Raw genomic sequence first — 19,016 nt, forward strand, 5'->3', positions numbered from 1 at the left:
CTATGTTTTGGATTTGTGCTGAAAACAGTGTTGATTGATAACACAGGGATGTTTCTGTTACTGCTGAGCAGTGCTTACACAGAGTCAAGGCCTTTTCTGCTTCTCACCCCACCCCACCAGCGAGTGGGCTGAGGGTGCACAAGAAGTTGGGAGGGGACACAGCTGGGACAGCTGACCCCAACTGACCAGAGGGATCTTCCACACCATATGATGTCATGCTCAGCATATAAAGCTGGGGGAAGAAGAAGGAAGGGGGGGACGTTCAGAGTGATGGCGTTTGTCTTCCCAAGTAACCGTTAGGCGTGACGGAGCCCTGCTTTCCTGGAGGTGGCTGAACACCTGCCTGCTGATGGGAAGTAGTGAAAGAATTCCTTGCTTTGCTTTGCTTGTGTGCGTGGCTTTTGCTTTCCCTATTAAACTGTCTTTATCTTAACCCATGAGTTTTCTCATTTTTACTCTTCCGATTCTCTCCCCCATCCCACCAGGGGGGAGTGAGCGAGTGGCTGTGTGGTGCTTAGTTGCCAGCTGGCGTTCAACCACGACAGTCGCTTTCAACACTGTCCTTTTTACAATAGAACTGTTGGACACATGTTGAACTATATTCTTTCTCCATATTCTTTTATGATGTCACAATTCTATAAAGCATATTCGTTCTAATATAAATTTAAAACAAAACATACAGTTTTAAAATGCTGCAAAGCCCTTTCTTCCAAGCAAGAATGACCAAACAATGCACCTAAAAGAAGTAGAGACCTAGATGTATTTTGCTATCAGAGAGACTTATTGGCTTTGGTTCATTTTTACATTCATTTCCTGGCACCATTAAAAAGATTGTCCTACTTTGGCTGGGATTTATCTCACCTGAATTTAGGTGTTCAACCTGGAAACTCAACTAGGAGTTTAGTCTAGACTGCCTCGATCACCGAGGCAGGCATTGCCGTGTTTCATCTTGCTCATTTTAAACAGCTAGTCTAGGGTGGAATGTCCCACCCTCAGAAGCATTTCTACCTACTAGAAAGCTATAGCGTGTTCACTATAGCTAGAATTTAAGATGCGCTTTGAATATGCATTTAACCTTTGAATGATCACCTTGAGGTAGCATGTAATGAACCTACACTGTGTAGGTAAATGTGATTTTAAGTCCAAGGTATTCAAACCTATTGCCATGGTGTATTTAGTCTTAATTACAGCTAGGCCTATTTTAAGTAACAAGCTTTAATAATGATACTCCCCGTAATTAGTATTTTACTTACTGGTGTTACAGATTTCATAACCTGCTAATGAGAATTTAGTGTTTTTTCCTCTTGCTCAACAGTCTCTGTCGATAGGCCATTCGAAAGTATTTGCTTAACTTATATTAGTTACGGTATCTCTTGGACGGCATACACTTGAGATAAATAAAAAGTGGGCAGTTTACACAGATTAAAAACATGTGATTGAAACAAACATGCATTTATGAAAAGGAAACATTTGGAACTTGTTAGCTTTGTGAGCACTTCTTGCAAATAGATGTAATTCTAATGGTCTTAAGGATCTATGCAAGGAGGAGGAGGACTTTATCTTCCTTGACCTCTGAAGCAGAATGATTGGCAAGTATTGGGACTTAATTTGTTGGAAAACAAGTGATCTCATGGCTTAAATGGCCTTGTCAGTGAGTGCAGTAAGAATTATGAAGACGCAAATCACAGGGAATGAAAGAAATTTGGTTCCACATCATTTTATTATCATGAGTTTTCAGTAATGCATTTACTCTAGTGTTCTCTATGCTGATGTACAGTAACATGTTAGTCAGAGAAGTCCAATTTTTAGTAATTGTCTTGACAAGGCACAAAAAGATCAAGTAGCTTGCTCAAGGTCACACAGAGAATGAGATTTAGCCTGTGTTTGCAAAGAAGGATTGCCTGGATCCCAGCCTTTTATTTAAGCGGTAGAGTTCATATTCTCCTTAATAGTTAGATCTTGTTCCATATAGCACATGATTAGAGTGCTTATGGCTACATCTTCAAGACCTACTGTTATCTGAATTAGAACCTAAAGCACTTCTATTAGAGTGATATTAGATATTAGACATAAAAGTAAACAAGGCGTGATTTTGTAATATATAGCTCTAATCATTTGGAAAAGCTAAGCTTGCAGAGGATAGTGCAGCTGCTAACATCGTAATAACTAATGTGCAGTATTTTAATCCAGCTGTTTAAAAACATTTTTTATGTTACATTTACATTCCAACTATCCTGTCAGCTCAGGAGACTTCCTGGACCCATTGTAGTTTTTCTATTTTGTAGTCTTCTGTGTATCTGTCCAGTCAGTGTGTGTCATACCTTCCCTTGTGATGATGTACGCATGCCTTATCTGCAACACCCCTTGTCAAGGAGCTGCACAGGTTTACAGACTCCTGCCATCTCCTTCTGTTTATTTCAAACGTGGCTCTTACTACCTCCGTTTGATGGCTTCTAGCTCTTTGTAGTGGAAGATGCCATACATAGTTGAACTTTTCTTCATGTTACCCAGAATTGTAGATTCACCTACATTTTTCAGGATAAACCAGCTTAACCTACCTTGCAAATCTCTGCAATCATTCCCAGTTCTCTTCAGGATGTATTTCAAAATATTATTTACAGACTTATCCAAGAAACCTTTTCATGCTTTCTGGTTTGCACTGTGTTCAGTGTTTAACAACACAGCTTTCTACCCTTCAAGACTGTCTAGAGTAATTTTTATTTGGAAACCCTATGACACACTTGAGTTTGCTGCCTATGCAGTAATCTTTAGGCCATGATAGAGAGAAGATTCACTTTGAATTATGTTTGATTAACTGTTTTCCACTGTTCTCGTTGTTTTTCATGGCCATAATTTGATCTTATTTTTAATCTCCTTAATTAAAAACTAGTATGCTATGACTATAGAATCTCAAGTTCTCAAATATTACAGTGACAGGACTGAAAAAAGTGTAGATATTTTTAGTATGCTAATATTACAAATGAAAACAACCCTGGTACCTTGGTGTAGTTCTGCGCACCGTATCGATTCCTGTTCCCTACAATGTCGCAGATATGTCTGAAAAAATAGTATGGTGAAAGTGCCAATTAAAAAAAAAAAAAACAACCTATGACAGTCATAAAGCTTATCCTGCATAAATGACTTACTTTTCTCAGAAGCAGAAAATTAAAAATAATATTTAATGCACTGTTTTAATTTTAAGGGTAATGTTGGCAGCCTTCCTCAATGTTCTCCAATACATTCAGCTTCATCACATCTCAGGCTGTGGTGAGGTATTTGGCACAAGCACCAAATAGGTTGGCAGAAACAAACCCTAACCATCCTTGAGCATTCCTTGCTGCACTTGAGTCTGATCACCCCGTTGCCTGATGCGTTTCTCTGTAAGTGCACGTGGAGGGTAGCGTCGTTACAGGCTGGGGTATGCAAGGGAGAATGAGTGACAGGGGCTGCTTAACCCACCACCGACGCTGAAGAGATGCATGTGTAAATGTGACTGTGGTATTGCAGAATATGTTTTTAAAATAAAGGTTGCCTGCCTCACTTTATCCACTTCGACACTTAGATGATGAAAAAATAGGTGTGAAAGAACAGGGGAAACTGTGTAAGAGTTTCTTATGTCAGAAAGGGAGAGGAAAGAAAGTATGGTATTAAGTAAGCACTGCTGGGGAAAGTGATTGGCTCAAGCAGTGAGATGCAGGATGACTCTTGTCCAGAACTCTCCTGAGGTACTCAGCTGGCGAAAAAGAAAATTTGTTGTGCTTTTGGTAACAAATAGTACTGCCAGTCTCAGGCATTCCAAAATCATGAATCAGGCCCCAGAAATCACAAGATTAAGAAGAAAAGGAGAAATTGTAGAAACAGTACACATTTGGAGATATTTGTATCCTCTTTTTTTCAATCTTTACTGTACTTTATGACATATTTTCTTCCACATCCTTGAGGAATAACAGATACTCTTAAAAACTGAGATTTTCACCAGATAACATGACTGAAAGAGCTTGGGCTTTGTGGAAACCATTGGCTACCAGAAACTTTGATAATACATTCAAAAGGGTTAGAGACAAAGAGTAAAAGAATGGGGAAATGAAGTAGAAAGACTTTAGAAAGATTAAAGTGCCTCTCTGAGTGAGTTGACTAGCACTGAAATTAAAGTGAGGCTGGCCAGATGAGAAGACATTGCAAAGATTTTATAGATTAACCTTGTGCAGGGAACACACATCTCATTTTTCCTGGTAAAACAGAACAGGCTCCAAAGAGCAAAATGTGGTGATTTAGAAAATGCTCAAAGGAGAAGCAATGACAGGTTTTATGGCATTCCTAAAAATGCAGAAAATAACAAAAATGTGGGAATGTTGCCTCTGTCACTTACACAGTCCTTGCATTTTGATAGTATTCTATAAAGACCTTATAGGGCAGAAGCAAAAAAATCCCCAGATCCAGCTAAGATACGTAGTTTTCTGTTTCCAGAATTATCAAACTCAGGAATAATTTTTTGCAGGCAGCTGGGAATAACAATGAAGAGCTGTATAAGAACAAAATTAACTATTCTGATGACAATTACTACCCTGAAGTTCAGAAAATTTGGAGGCACGTTGGAGCTAAGCAAAACCAGCTTAGGAAAAGGGATAAGGTCCTTCATTTCATAATCATCACAACTAAGATGGGTATTATTATATAAGAACAAAAGGTCCCAGAGGAGCATTGCCAGCTCTTGACAGTTCAGGCATTGTGATCCTTCGAACAGAAGCAGCAGCAGGATTAGACATGCAGTCTGCAGTAATTGGACCAACATCTAACTTTACAGCAAATTCACCTGGATTTTGCAAAGAGGCAGGAGGCCTGACATGCATCAGGGCTGCAGAAAGGGAAGCAGAGAGAAAGAAATGAAATATGAAGTCCGGATGCTCTACTACGTCCAAGGAGCAAAAAGGACACCCAGGGGAGGAAGTGTAAAGCTGCCTTTTTCTGGGATGCAGTGTTCCTGCATCCAGACCCTTGGAGGAACTTCCAGCAAACTTAAGGCTGTTTGGGGTTATGTATTATCTGGCAATGGACTCAAGGGGCCAATAAAGCAGCTGGGGATCAGCTTAGAGAAATACTATCTCCTGTGGAAGCAGTAAGAAGAAGAAGGGGAGATTCTAAATCTAAGAACCTAAATTCTTTTTCTAGTGAGCATAAGAGCACTCCTCTACAGCTGTACAATTCCCTTGCAGGCTGGCTATGTCAGGCTTAAGAGCAAAATCTTTGGTCTGTGGAGCCATACGATCAAAATAGGCAACAAGCAAAATAGGCAATAGGCAATAAACACCACGTTCTACATTGTGCTGCCACAGTAGGTTTAATAGGCAGGTGCCAGGGGGGGATATTATGGATTCTAGGAGGGGAAATAAGTGACAGGATGAAGGTATTAAAAAGACAAGGCTGTGCACTGGGTAAAATGTGCAAGGAACTACTGACAGAAGAAGGGGCAAGTCAGCAGAGGAAAATACAGGCTGTGTAAGTCAACCCTAGCTATTTCAGACTTGCCTTCTTCCTCACCCTCTAGTTCTTATTCTGAAAAATAAAGGAGCAAAAATTAGCAAAAAAGTAAAATATATTGCAACATTCTGAGCTGTTTCTTTTTCCTTCATACTCTTTTAATACAAAGCAAAAGTTGGTTGGGGAATTTTCCGGGAAGGCAATTCTCTGCCTACTGCAGCTGTTAAAAATAGTAGTTGTAGCTCTCAGCCTACTGATCTCTGAAGCCAGACAGCTTTTCTGCCCAAATAAATTTGAGTTCATGGACAACTGGTTTAAGTTATTTGTTGATCCTAGCTGAGGGTTTTCACCAGGTCAGGATGGGTCTATACCCAGAAAAAAATGTAATGATAGCTGTGTTCTTCATTGCCCTGTGCTGGATACATTTGCATTGCTATATCAGGAAGCTAAACCTGGAACTAAGGAGTTGCCTCTTTTTCTTCCCAGTCTCCTCTTTCTTAATGCCTTTACCTCCAGAGGTAGGTCTGTACCTACATCTTAATGAACACCACAGCCTTTCTGTCTTTCTTGCAGGACACCAGTTATGGTGTTTTATCTCCTTTACATTAGTTTCTTTTTAGGAATGTTAATACAAATATATAGGTTTGTATAAGATTTTGTGACTCGATAATGAAGCACAAATATTGAGCATTTAAAAAGTGACCTTTAATGTTTGTAGGGTTATGGTGAAAGAAGCTTTCGGTAGTATTCACATAGAAACAATTTAAAGGACAGCGCAGAGCAGCGTCACAGAGCAGCTACAGTATTAGTTGCTGATTAACCTGTCCAAGGATAGACTCCTAAAACTCCTAAAAAAAAAAAAGATGCTGGGAATGGGAGAAACGCGTGAAATTTAGACAGCAGGTTGTGGGCTAAAACTTCTGAAACTCCTCAGCTGTGCTGTAATTAGTTACAGTGGTATGAACACCAAATTAGCTATGCACTAAGCTCAAGGCACAGCCAAGCAGCCATAGGGCTGAATAGATTCTGCTTTGTTCAAATATAGCTAATACAAGCAACACATCTGCTGATGGTTAAAGAGCCCTCAGTGTGGCTGGGAGACAATGTATTGTAAATTGTATGAGCAAATTATTGTTGGCTCTGTCTGTTACTATGACAGTAATGGTGTGTAAAATATGAAGCTATAGCCAAGGTCAGGATGGACAGTATCTCAATGAGTAAGATACTAAGGTATAACTTTCAGTGTCATTCTGGCCAAATATAAATTTATGCTTACTATGTTGTTTAATGTGGCACAGCTTAGGTCTCTGAAGACAGAACAGAAAACCATGCTGGCTTTAATTCTCATTTGATTTATTTAAAGATAAGAATAAATACAAGTAACCCTATGTAGATAGCTATTTCATATGGAGTATTTACCCCTGTTCTGTACAGCCTTGTCATAACAGTGCAAAATATACAGAGGCATTCTGCTTATGTGAATTTAACAGATGACATAACTTATTGGTGCTAAGATTTGCTTGTATTTGAACTGTCAGAAATATGAGATCATCGTTCTTCTTTCTTACTTCAGCTGACCTTTTCCTCTAGAAAATATTTTAACCATAATTTCCATTGCAGTCCTGCTTTAGGCATTACGTACATGCACAAAAAAGAACATTATAAGAAAAGAACACTTTCATCCCCCTGTCTCCAAACTTGAAAACACTACACATCCTGATATTCTACATCAGGTGGAAAAGTAAATAAAGAAGAGAGAACAAGGTAAGCTGGCAACTGCTTGTGAACAGTGTAATAAGTAACGGTCTTAGCACCCCAACTGAGAATCATCAAGCATAATTGACCTAACTTGCTCAATATATTATTTACCTTAGTTTGGAAGACGTGCTCAGTTGCTTTTAATTTCACTGCCTAACACTATTTTGGTTTATTTTCAGCTGTAATATGTTTAGTAACACATCCAAGGAAAGCAGAGCAGAAGGGTGAAAGCTCAAACAACTTGATCACAAATTGCTGAATCTTGTATTTGAATTCTGGAATGAGGATTTAAAATGATCTAGAGCTAACCTGTTCCTGGGCTAACCTAAACAACTTTGGAGCAACTTTGTCAGCAATAAGCACACAAAGACTAAAACAGGCCTTGAAAACCACAGGCTTTGCAGTATGATGGTAAGGATCACTACCTGGTTCTTGCAGGTAGTTTTGCAGTACATTTTCCAGGTTGAGTAGCATAGTGACTGTGTTGAAAAGCTGCACTCTTAGTTTAGCAATGCATATTTTTTTAGAAACACAGCACTGAATGCCAACTGAGATTGTTCTCCACCTTAATTTCTTGAATTAGACGTATTATCTGGCACCAGATACCAGAGGACAAGGAGTGTTGCAATGCTGGAGAGCTGGCCTAACGAAATGTCATGTTACTGGTTTTTTTACATGCGGGCGAGGTTGAGCTGTTTCCTCGCATCATCATCTGGCTCGCTGACTTTTCTCAGTCTGGAGTTCTCCTTAGTTACTGGCCTTCCAGCGGTCTTGCTTCCTTGTGCGTGTCCTTGAAGTGTTTGAGTCCCTAGGTGTCTGCTGCCAGGCTCAAACCTCTTAAAGTAGGGCTAGTAATTCTACAGAAGTCCATGGTATATATTGTCCCCTATCCTCTTTTTTAGCCTCAGAGCTCCTTCTTGGATAGAGTCAAGCTGCTCCATTCCCAATTAAATGCCAAAGGCCTGCACAAGTCCAGCCCTGCCTCTCATACATTAGATTGCTTCTCCAGGCTCCCCCTTCCTCAGTGGTCTCAAAGGGATCTTCTAATTTCTTCGTTTCTCATTTGTGGCTTCAAGCTTGTGTGGAAACTTGTTACAATCTTTCTGTCATTTATACTGATTTTCCCCCTTCTTCCTGCTTTCTGCTGCCGTCCTCTGGTTACTCCCTCTCTTTTGTCCCTTGGCCCTATACTTCTATTTATCTCCTCCTGTGGATGAATGCCTTTTTTCTGAGGTGCCAAGTCAGGATATTGTAAAAGGCTTTTAGTTCCTTCCTATTCCTCTGATTCATTGGCACCTGTAGTTCCTCCAGGCTAAAGTGGTAAGCAGCAAGCAATGCTGCAGAAAAGACACATTGGCGAGGAACACTATATCTAAAACCAGCCGATAAGACCAGCGCATCATCACATTTCTTACAGTGCAGTGGTCAAAATTCACAAGTGAAACCCTTAGATTCTCCACTCTTCCTACCTTTTTTGTCAGGATTCATCACCTCCATCACTTGGGGATCCTCACATTTGGTGGTGCTCCTCTGATGAACACCTTGGAGTCAGCCAACCCAAGAAGTGTGTCCAAGCCACATCCGGCACAAACCAATACTAGTGAGGTCACGGCAGAAAAAACAGCAGTCAGCACCTCTTTACAAATATGGTGTTATTCACTGCTAGGGAATGGGAAACCTAGGGCAGTTCTTCCCTCAGAAGAGTACTGAAGGAGAAGAGTATTCACCAGCTCATGGTAACAAGGGGCAGTTTCCAATCTTCCTTTTGAAGTTGGGCTGCTGTGTAGAAATGAATGCAAGTTTCATGGACCTTGGCAGATGACTTTATATCCAAGTAAGTGACCGTAACTTGGGGAAGACCAGAGCTAGGCTCTAATCCATTCTTTTAGGGCTGTTTACACTATTTTACCCAAAATTAAAATCCCAAATGGTATAAGACACTTGTCTGTAGCATTTTCTGTTGGCTTCCCAGTATGGTCCCTCTTATCAATCTAATCTTCACCTGCCTGATAGTCCTGTGCACAGCGACTGTTCAGTGCGGTGGCTTGAGACTAATGGCCATGCAGTGTATAAGATAGCTGTTGCGATGCTTGCCATCACTTGCCCACGTCCCTTTGTGGGCCAGACCCTGGGTGTCTTATTAAAATCATGAGAGAGGCAATCAAGTCTCCAGTCCTCAGAAAGAAGTGTGTTCCCAACAGTGGTCCCAGCTTCTCTCCTGAAATGGAAGATGCCCTTCTCTTCACCTTTGTAGCTCTGCCCAGTCAGCAGTTTCTGCTATTTGCTTTTATTTGACTCAAATGTTCTCAGTTGCCAGTTGGTTCTTCCATCCCAGTGACTGAATCACAAGGCAGACTAGGGCTGTGCGTGACATACTGAATGGTATCTCAAGAGGTAGTAAATAAAGGTTTGTTTATTCAAAGGAAATGAAATACAAGATAATGAGTAAAATTCATTGATTTTTGCTTAAGAAAATAAGTCTAGTGAGATTTATTTGAAGAGTAGATTTTTTGTCTGTGTTTATTTTTTAAAAAAGTGCATAGATGCCAGAGTTCCAGGTATTTTTTTAGGATAAGTTCATGAATTCTTCAGATGCGACTTTGAAGCTTTTCCCAACCTTTTGAAAGTATAAGTAATAAAACTGGGTGGGTTCAGTGCCTCAGATGGAATCTCCTAGACGTAAAATCCATCTACTAAGGTGTTTCATATTTTCTAAAAGCCAAAATCGTGCAAACTGCAGCCCGAACTACGAGGTGCTTGTTAAGCGTAGGCAGAAAACAGTGTCAAATGTTCTTTAGGCTGCCTTTCATAATCACTTGTTGGCTCCACTCCTGCAGGACCTCCTACAAGGAGGTCTTGGCCATGCTCTAAAATAATACATTTATCCATAGGCAGCAAAGGCTACAGCTGCAGCCTGCTGTTTGTGTGAGATTTAAACACCAATGGAAAGGTCTTTTAACTTCTCTGAATTCCTCATTAAAATGCTGGTGTGATTTTCTGCAGCCACCTCAGCTGAGAGCAGCAGTCCAACAAAGAAGCACTGGAAGAGATTTGCATTGTATGTTTCTCTTTGAAATGTGGCAAACGGAGGAATAAACTTGGATCCCCCATCAAGAAAAACTGAAGAAGGAAAAGTATTTTCACTACTAGCCACTGTGGGCAGGGATTCTGTGGAGGCAGCTCTCCAGCAAGGAGCTGGTGGTGAGAAGTTCAAGGAAAGACTGCAGTCTTGAAACACTGCACGCCTTTGTGGATGCCATTATCTTCTTAAAAAAAAAAGATTTTTTTTGTATTGCAGTCTTCTCTCTAGCTGGGCTTTCCCCTTTTTAACATATGAGCTAGTCTGCCTTTGCCATCTATTCAGATCTCTGAGAGCACAGAGAAGACAGGATAAGGATGTCAGGGCTGGATATCTATGTGTATAATTATGAACAGGTGTATTTGTCCAAGGAATAATGAAAACCAATGGCCTGAAACTGAAGCCAGATAAAGTCATATTGGAAATAAGACATGAGTTTTTAACAGGGAAAAGATTAGCCTTTGGAAAATACCACTGTGGGGAATGTTAGTGTCTCCATCTCTGGACATCTTCAAATCAGACCAGACCCCCAGCACTAGATCTGTGTGCTGGACTCACCAGAGCCAGGCGCAGATGCCTTAGCCAAGCACAACCTGCTGGGCCCAGCACAGGAGTAACAGGGTGTGATTTAAAGACCCAGGAAGTCAGACTGTGTGATCCAGTTCTAGCACATCCTCCTCACTTTTTGAATATGAGAAGCTTTGCAAGGAAAATAAGAGCACTGAAGTTCAGCCCAGCTTGAGATTGACAGGCTCAACTCTATTACATCTGTTTCCTTTTAATAGATATGTAATGACATAGTTAAAAGGTGTAGTAAATAGTTCTATTTCAAGTCTCCTAAGGTGTGTGAGCTTTTGAAAGCAGTTTCTCAAGGCTAGCAGGTATCTCATTTATAGACAATTCCTAAGGCACATTGAGTCAATTTTGTCATATTTTTATCACTTGTGCTAGAGTGTAACAGGAAACCTACCTGGTCCTTGTGAAGTGATAGTTCATCAACTGAACAAAGACCTGGATCTGTTCTTGGATTCACAATGTAGTACTGCGTGACGCATTCAGGTGTACTGAAACCGATGGGACCGTCTGCTGAGTATTAGGGTGAAAGTTTCAAAGTCAGACTGGCAGTTAATATTTGTTACTCACATGTGACCGGAAACGTTTTGCATTTAGAAGATACTGTCTGGTTTTGAAAGCTTAAAATAAAAAAAATCTAAGTTTGACATTCTTACAATCCTATTCCTAGGATAGTAACTCAGGAGAGGGTTAAAACCCAGCAGTGCTTATGAAAGCATCATATGTGGCAAATTATCACTGTGTAGTAAATAACTGAAAGGGGAGAAATATGCAAGACTTCACACAGAATTTTATTGTCCTTGACATATTGCTGGCCCAGAAGAAGTTGAGTCTGGTTGGGAAACTGTGGTGGGACACTTACATGAAGGAGTAACCATTCATATGGATCCAGTAGATGTGCCAGTCAGAAGGGAAGGAGAATCCAACTGTGTAGCTGAGGACGTTATCGAAGGAGGCTTTGGAAAACAAAGGTTGTCATCAAGCTGTAACACTAAAAGGCACTGTAGCAGGAGTTCAAAAGTAGGTGTAGAGCTGAAGGAGTATGAGTTAAAGTGGTGTGTGCAACTGAATTTCTGCTCACATAATTATGTCCCACCTTCTCGTTCAGATTCAGTAGCGTAAAGCATTCATCACGTCCTAGCCTAAAATACTGCAGAGAGCTTCTGTGCTTTGCTAGTCATTTATGACAGGTTGTCCTAGAGGCTAAGCACATTTCAGTGGTGGATGAAGAGGTCCCTGTGTACATTGGCCATGTATCAGCTTAAGTTTGTAAAATGCTTTGGAATCCTTTGGGGCACAAGGCCATGTAATGTAAGGCCATTATCATGTTTGCTAAGAAAGCTGGGTTTGCTGCCAAAAATGACAAAATCTCCTTTAAACTTTGAAAGACTACAGCTAGAATCTGCATTAAAATAGCACAAGAACAAAGTAAAATGGGACTTACCGGTAATTTCAGTGTTGCCTTGGCACTGCCTCTTCCCAATGTAATGCAATGTTGATCCTATTCCTTTTCACCTTCTTCCTCTGGGTTCTCCAAAGTCCGTGGCTATAATCATGGGGTGGACTTGGCAGCAGTGTGTAGGACCTGGAATGTGTTTTTCCAGCAGCCGTGTCTGGATTTGTGGCTGACTTCTTTGGCTGACGCCACTGCTGGCTCTGCTGGCAGACAGATCTTCTTGGGGGCTGTTTTGGGTTCACAAGGCTGTCAGCTCACTTTCTGTTCTGCCCTGGATGCTGTTTTCCTTGAGTCACACTTCTTTTTTTTTTTTTTTGAAAGACTCTGTTTGTGGACAAACTTTCTGTTATGAAAACACATGATATGGCAAAAATCTTTCCATATTTCAGTGTTCTTGTAAGTGTTTCCCTGCGAACCAAGAGTAAATGTGCACATTTGCTCAGAAAAGTAACTGCTGCTGTAGACGTAGTCATGTCCAAATAAAGCTGCTCGGCTGGGGACCTTCTGTGGCAAATTCTGTCACTGGTATTGTGGCAAATCCCGATTGTCATGACAAAAAATGCCCTATAGTGCCCTTTGCTGAAATAAGATCTCAGTCTGCAAAGGTATTTAGGTGACTAACTGTTATGTAGGTGCCTCATTTCCACTGACTCATATTAAGCGCACTAACTGCTTTTAAGGATGTGGGCTTAAACCTTGCAGGCAGCCAGAGCCAGCAGGTCATGTGGGTGATGCCAGCTCAGCAGGACGGATTCTCACTCACAGTCCTGGATTTCCCCCTATTGCTCCTTTGCTGACTAATGGCTCTGCTGGAGCTGTGGTAGATTGCTGTGAGTAGTTTCACCAGGGGATGGGATATTTCTATTCATATTAAACTGAAAGACCCTCACTGCATCCTGGTGAGAGGTCCCTAAGGTTTTTTTTTTCTTTTTCTGAGATTTTTAAACATATTTTCAGTGATCCATTTTCTTTTTTTTTTTTTTTTGTTTCTTGTGTATTTTTTTCTCCCTTACATCTTTCTCTCTCTTTCTTTCTCCTTTTCTTCCCTTCTACTTTTCCTTCTTTCACTTTTTAGATTCCTTCCTTCAGGGATGGCGTGGAAAAGAAAGAAAGCAGAAAAGTAAGGGGAGAAAAAGCTAAAAAATAGGAAAACTGTGAAAAGCCAAAATATTTCAATTTGGAAAAGCGGCCTCTACTTTTTAGAAATGCTTTGAATGGAGAATGTTGGGAGCTGTAATCTTGATAACTGGATTCAGGCAATAATTCTCAATATATGTTAAAACCGATTTTAGGAAAAAAGGGTTTCCCTTTCTATGTTAGATACTCTTATAAGCATTTTGCATTTAGATGAAGCTGTGAACATCTACTCTAGGCCATACTGGCAAGTCAGCAAAGTTCATTTGGTTTGTACCCTCTTTTGACTGTGGTCCCTGGCTTCCCAGCAGCGGAGGTACTGGTTTACTCCTGGGCTTTTCTCTTAAATGAGCCAGCTCTTGATACAGGCTCCTTTCCTGCATTGTTGAGTAGCTAATTGACTAGCATTAAAGTCAACACCCCTATGTCCTTTATATGGCTGAGCTTGAGTCTAATTATTTCCAAAACGGATATATGCATAGAATATGTTGTTTGAGGGAAACTTTCCCTGGAGTCCACCTTGAGTACATTTTTATCTTTTGAACCTTCTAATCCATCTCTAAAACACAGAAGCAGGACTAAGAGGGAATTAGTAAATAATGATATGGCTTTGTGCAGCAGTAGTGGGAATATCAAGTTCCTCTTTTGCAAATAAATGGGAATTCCAGCTTTTTGAAAAGGAACAAACTTTTCTTGTTATAACAGGAAGGCTGAGCAGCAAAGGAGAAGTACAAAATAACATTTTCTGAAGCTGCAGAGGAAAATGGGAATCCCTGAATTACGGATTACAACCTCAGTGACTTATACTTTCATTAGGTAGACATGAGAATGACATAGCAGAAGACAGTGGTTTTCTGTTAGTAATTCCAACTTTGGTTCCCAAACAATTGTTTAGGAACAACTGTTTTGGTTTTTTTGTTTGTTTGTTTGTTTTAAATATTTAAAATAAAATGCAGTGCTATGGTGTTTTATTAATTTTAAAAATACCTGACAGAAAATACTTCAGGAACTGTTTAAGACTGAAGTATGCATAAGGGTAGCATATTGTTTGCTTTAAAATTTTAAACAAGTAAGGTTAAGTGATGTAAATGGCTAATTCAGTTGAGTGAGTCATCACTTGTCTTTTGCATTTTAATTTATAAATATCATAAAGGAAGGAATTATCAAACAATAATAGCTGGCAAGCTCTCTTGCCAGCCAACCCCAGATAGATACCTAATGGTTTTTTTCAGTGATTTGTCCAGTTTGCTCTCGAAGTTACTAGGAACAATAAGACTCCTGCTGCTTTTCTTCAGATACTTATCTCTAGTTAGCAAACCTCATTGTTAAGAATTTCCCCTAGTATATTAATTTTCTGTATTTTTAGTTGCACCTTCTTGTTCCAGCCTGGTTATTTATTCCTGTCCTTGGTGTTTACACTCTTCAGATACTTGAAGTGGTTAACATACGGCTGTTGGACATTGTGCAGACAATTGAACATCATTCCTTTAATCTCTCCTCATAAATCAGCCCCTCCAGCTGTTCAGTCTTTTTTATGGCTTTTTTTCACATACCCATCATTCTGTTGCTCTCTTTCTGGTATTGAAGTATCCAGAATTGTGCAGAGGTTCCTGCATATAATCCCCCCAGAGGGAGGCTGAGTCATTCATTCTCTGGTACAGTATCTGTGACCACATACACAGCCAGCTATGAATTTCAATTCGGGTTGCTGTCTGGCATCTGATAATTTGGTGCTTTGTAACACGTCTTTCATTCTGGTTAAACTAGATCAACATTTTGTACTGTTTGAAAGCTTGAATTAATAAATTTATGGTATTTAGAAATTTTAGGGGAGATGCTATAAATTAGTGATCGCAGATTTGCATAACAACTAACAACAAGGACTAGATGTGATATTGCAATATCAGGAAGAGATGTAAAAGGAAAAAACGCTTTGACATGACTTGTAGGAAGGAGATGTAGTTGTCACAGGGACTGGAGGATAATTGGTAGCATTACTGATTCAGAAAAATAAGTCAGGAAGGATCTAAGACATCACCTAGTCCATTATCCTCCCCAGAAGTAGGATGCAGTATAGTTCTGTTGCTCCTGATGGGATTATCTTTCCTGTTATTAAGGACATCCACCAAAGAGGCTGTAATTTCTACAGGAAGGCTATTCCAGTAGTTACAAAGCAATCCTGCTAGAAGGCTTTTCCTATTTTCCAACCTGCATAATTTTGAGGATAATTTTCTCAGGAGGATTAAGAGTTGCCGTTTTTGCTACTTTACATGACAACATTGATGAAATATGGGACTGGGACCTGGGTGCACCTGTTCCTTACAAGAAAAAGAAGACATAAATGATGAAAGAAATATGGTTACTGTGTGGCCTGTCATTATTAATCTAGTCCTCTAGTCACAAAAAATTTGAGCAGCCATGATCAGTGCTCTTGAGAACAACTGCCTGGGAGAGAGATGCTGACAAGTAGAAGTACTATTAATTCAACAAGAAAGGCTTTACCCATGCCAGAGTCCCAGCTGCTGGTAAAGATGATTGCAGTAGTGCTGCACTGATTTGCACCAGCTGAAGGCCTATGATCTATGTAGACTGACTTTGTTTGAAAAATACAGAACTGTGGTACAAATTTAGCCCCAGCTCATTGCGTGTGTGCCCAAAGTTTCCTCTGAACTAACTAAATTTCACTTGTAAAATCATATCAAATCAAAACTGTCCTATCAGATAAAAACAGCAGTGCAAGATGCAAAGCCTGCAAAACTGCCCTGGAAACACTGTAAGAAGTTGTTTCTTTTTAAGTTGTATTTAGAATATGTAATTATTTGGGGGGAGGGGGGCTGTAAGTACATTGCAAATGATTTGTGGTTTTATTGATACTTCAATCCCATGTTCTAGATAGTGTCAGGAAATGCAGGGAGAGATCATAGAGAAAATGCTACCCAAGTCTAGAAAGTGTTTAGTGGTCTGGGAAATGGTCCAGACTGGATATGCAAAGCAAAATATAGCATCTTTTGAAAGTCTCAGAAACATTCCAGTTCCCATGTAAGTATTAGCATTTACTGAAAATGTAATACAGACGTGCGCACGAGTCATTCTTATCCAAAACTGGACTCATTTGATGAATAAGTAAATGCACTTTTAAAAGTAAGTACTCAATTTCTCAAATTTGAGGTGTGGTTATTGTAGAAATCAGGTGTTCAGATAATTACATGTCATACTTTCTGCCATTTGCTGCTCATAAATGAACTAATTGTAATATCCTCTGTGTGGATGAGCCTGGAAAATTTTCCCCCAGATTACGTACCCAGGAAACATATAAGAAGTGCTTCATACCTCAGACAAGGGTGCCACAGGTAAGAGAAGTACTTTGCAATATGCACATATCAAGTGTGAATAAGGCCATCAAATGTCAAGAGTGTGCACCAACATCCTCCCCAATGTCTCTTTAAAAAATAACAACAAAGCAAATACAATAAAATGGCACCCTGTCTCACAACTCCATAACTCACAAAATCACAATACACTGCCACATAACTTTGTAGGGCTTGATTTACCTTACCTTGCTTTAAGCACCTAGTTGAAAGACCTAAATAATGAACAAGGTAATTCAAGAAATTCTCTGCAGTTAATGGAAAGTGATGGACACCACTAGAAGGCAAAAGAGATCTTAAAGTCTAAACTGTAGTGTTGGTAGAAAACAGTTCTTCCTTCCCCAAATCAAACCTGAATATATATTTTAATTAGAAAAAAAATGCAATTTACCAACTAAACTAAAATACAAACCTTAATAGTCTGCTCAAAGCACATAGACTGAATCTCTCCCACAACTTTCTCCTAGTCAGTCAGCCTCACCACGGGATTCTTTGGGGAAACAGATACCAATGTACAACAGACCTCAAAATCAGTAAAATCAGACTCTGGGGAGAAAAGGGAGCAAAGAAAACTTCAGAATCAAGAATTTGTCACTTAAAATGTCCTGTATGTAATAAGATCCTTTCTTATTTAACTTGGGATCCACTCATGTTAGTACTGGAATTCCTGGTTTTTAAAGATGACACTTAGATGAGCTGTATAGAGGATTATTTTGTACTACTTAAATTGTTTTAAACCCACAACTAAGGATAAATGTTTCTGTATATTGTGGATTGTATATGTACATATAAAATATATAATTATCTATTATATTTTTCAAATATATTTCTGGGTTTAGTTCTGTTTCTCCTATCTCGAGTGAAATATGGGAGATAGGAAAGAAACTAAGAGTTAAAGCATCTACTTCTAATAAACTAGGAACTTTTTCAAGGATAACAATATCTAGCGGTATGTACCTTACTAAACACCAATGCTCTACTAGTGTTTAATGTACAATACCGTGCTTACTCTGTCTCTATTTTACTGAGGTTTTCTGTTCTAAAAGTGATATCTTTCTTGCGTAAATTAACAATCTAAAAATGGGTTGTCTACATCTAAGCTAGCCAGCTTCGTCTCCATATATATTCAATGGAAAGAAATGAGCATTGCCGTGGGGCAAATGCATCTAGTCCTGTCTTTTCCTAAACCAGAATCACAGAATCGTGCAGGTTGGCAGCAAACTCTGGAGCTCATCTAGTCCAGCTCCTGACTCAAAGATGGGCCAGTTGCTCAGGGACCTGTCCAGCCTGGCTTTGATAATCTGGGAAACCTGTTCCAGTGTCACTCTCGTGGTAAAATTTTTTTCCTTTCATGCTATCAGAATTTCTCATCCACGTGAATTCGAACTTGCATCTCTTGCATCTTATTTTATGTCTTTAATATTCCCTCTCATAAGGTAGTTACAGACAGCAATAAGGTCCCCCCCCAAGCCTTCTCTTCTGAAGGCTGAACGAACCCAGTTCATGCAGCCTCTTGTCATGCATCCTGTGTGTTGGCCTCCTGCCCATCTTGGTGGCCCTCCACTGGGCTCACTCCAGCACGTCCATGTCTTTATGGTATTGAGTAGCTTAAAAGTGGGTGCAGTACTCCAGAAGCAGTCTCACAAGGGCCAAATGGAGGCAAATAAACACTTCCCTTGACCTGCAAGCTACACTCTTGCTAATATAGTTCAGGATGTAGTTGACCCTCACTGATGCAAGGGCACACAGCTGAATAATGTTCAGCATGTTGTCCATCAGGATGCCCTGGTCCTTTTCTGCCAAGTTGTTTTCCAGAGGGTTGAGCCCTAGCCTTTATTGCTGCATGGAGATATTCCCTCTCAGATGCAGGACTTTGTGTTTGCCTTAGCTGAACCTCATGAGGTTCCTGTCAGCCCATTTCTCCAGCCTGTCCAGGTCCCTCTGAACAGCAGCGTGTGCTCCTGCATATTGACTGTTGCCCCCAGTTTGGTACCACCCACGAAGAGGCTGAGTATGTCCAGTCACTAGTAAAGACTAAACAGTATCAGTCTTGCTGAGGTCAAGATGTACAACACTTTTTGCTCTTCCCTTGTCCATGGAGCTGGTCATCTCGTCATAGAAACCGGTCAGATTGGTCAGACATGATTTGCCCTTGCTAAATCCCAGTCAA

At 40.1% G+C, this 19,016-nt stretch overlaps 1 protein-coding gene across 1 annotated transcript in view; it reads right to left on the reverse strand.

The window, feature by feature from the left end:
- LOC104022016 (hormonally up-regulated neu tumor-associated kinase homolog A) overlaps positions 1-19,016 on the reverse strand; it is an 80,899-nt gene that overhangs the window by 22,437 nt on the left and 39,446 nt on the right. The window contains exon 10 of the mRNA XM_087776393.1: positions 11,751-11,844. Coding sequence (XP_087632519.1) covers positions 11,751-11,844 — 94 coding nt within the window. The remainder of the gene's footprint in view (positions 1-11,750; positions 11,845-19,016) is intronic.

The sequence above is a fragment of the Nipponia nippon genome, unplaced genomic scaffold (assembly GCF_047370975.1).
Source record: "Nipponia nippon isolate SJK-2023a ecotype South Korea unplaced genomic scaffold, ASM4737097v1 scaffold_4, whole genome shotgun sequence".
NCBI classification, from domain to species: domain Eukaryota; kingdom Metazoa; phylum Chordata; class Aves; order Pelecaniformes; family Threskiornithidae; genus Nipponia; species Nipponia nippon.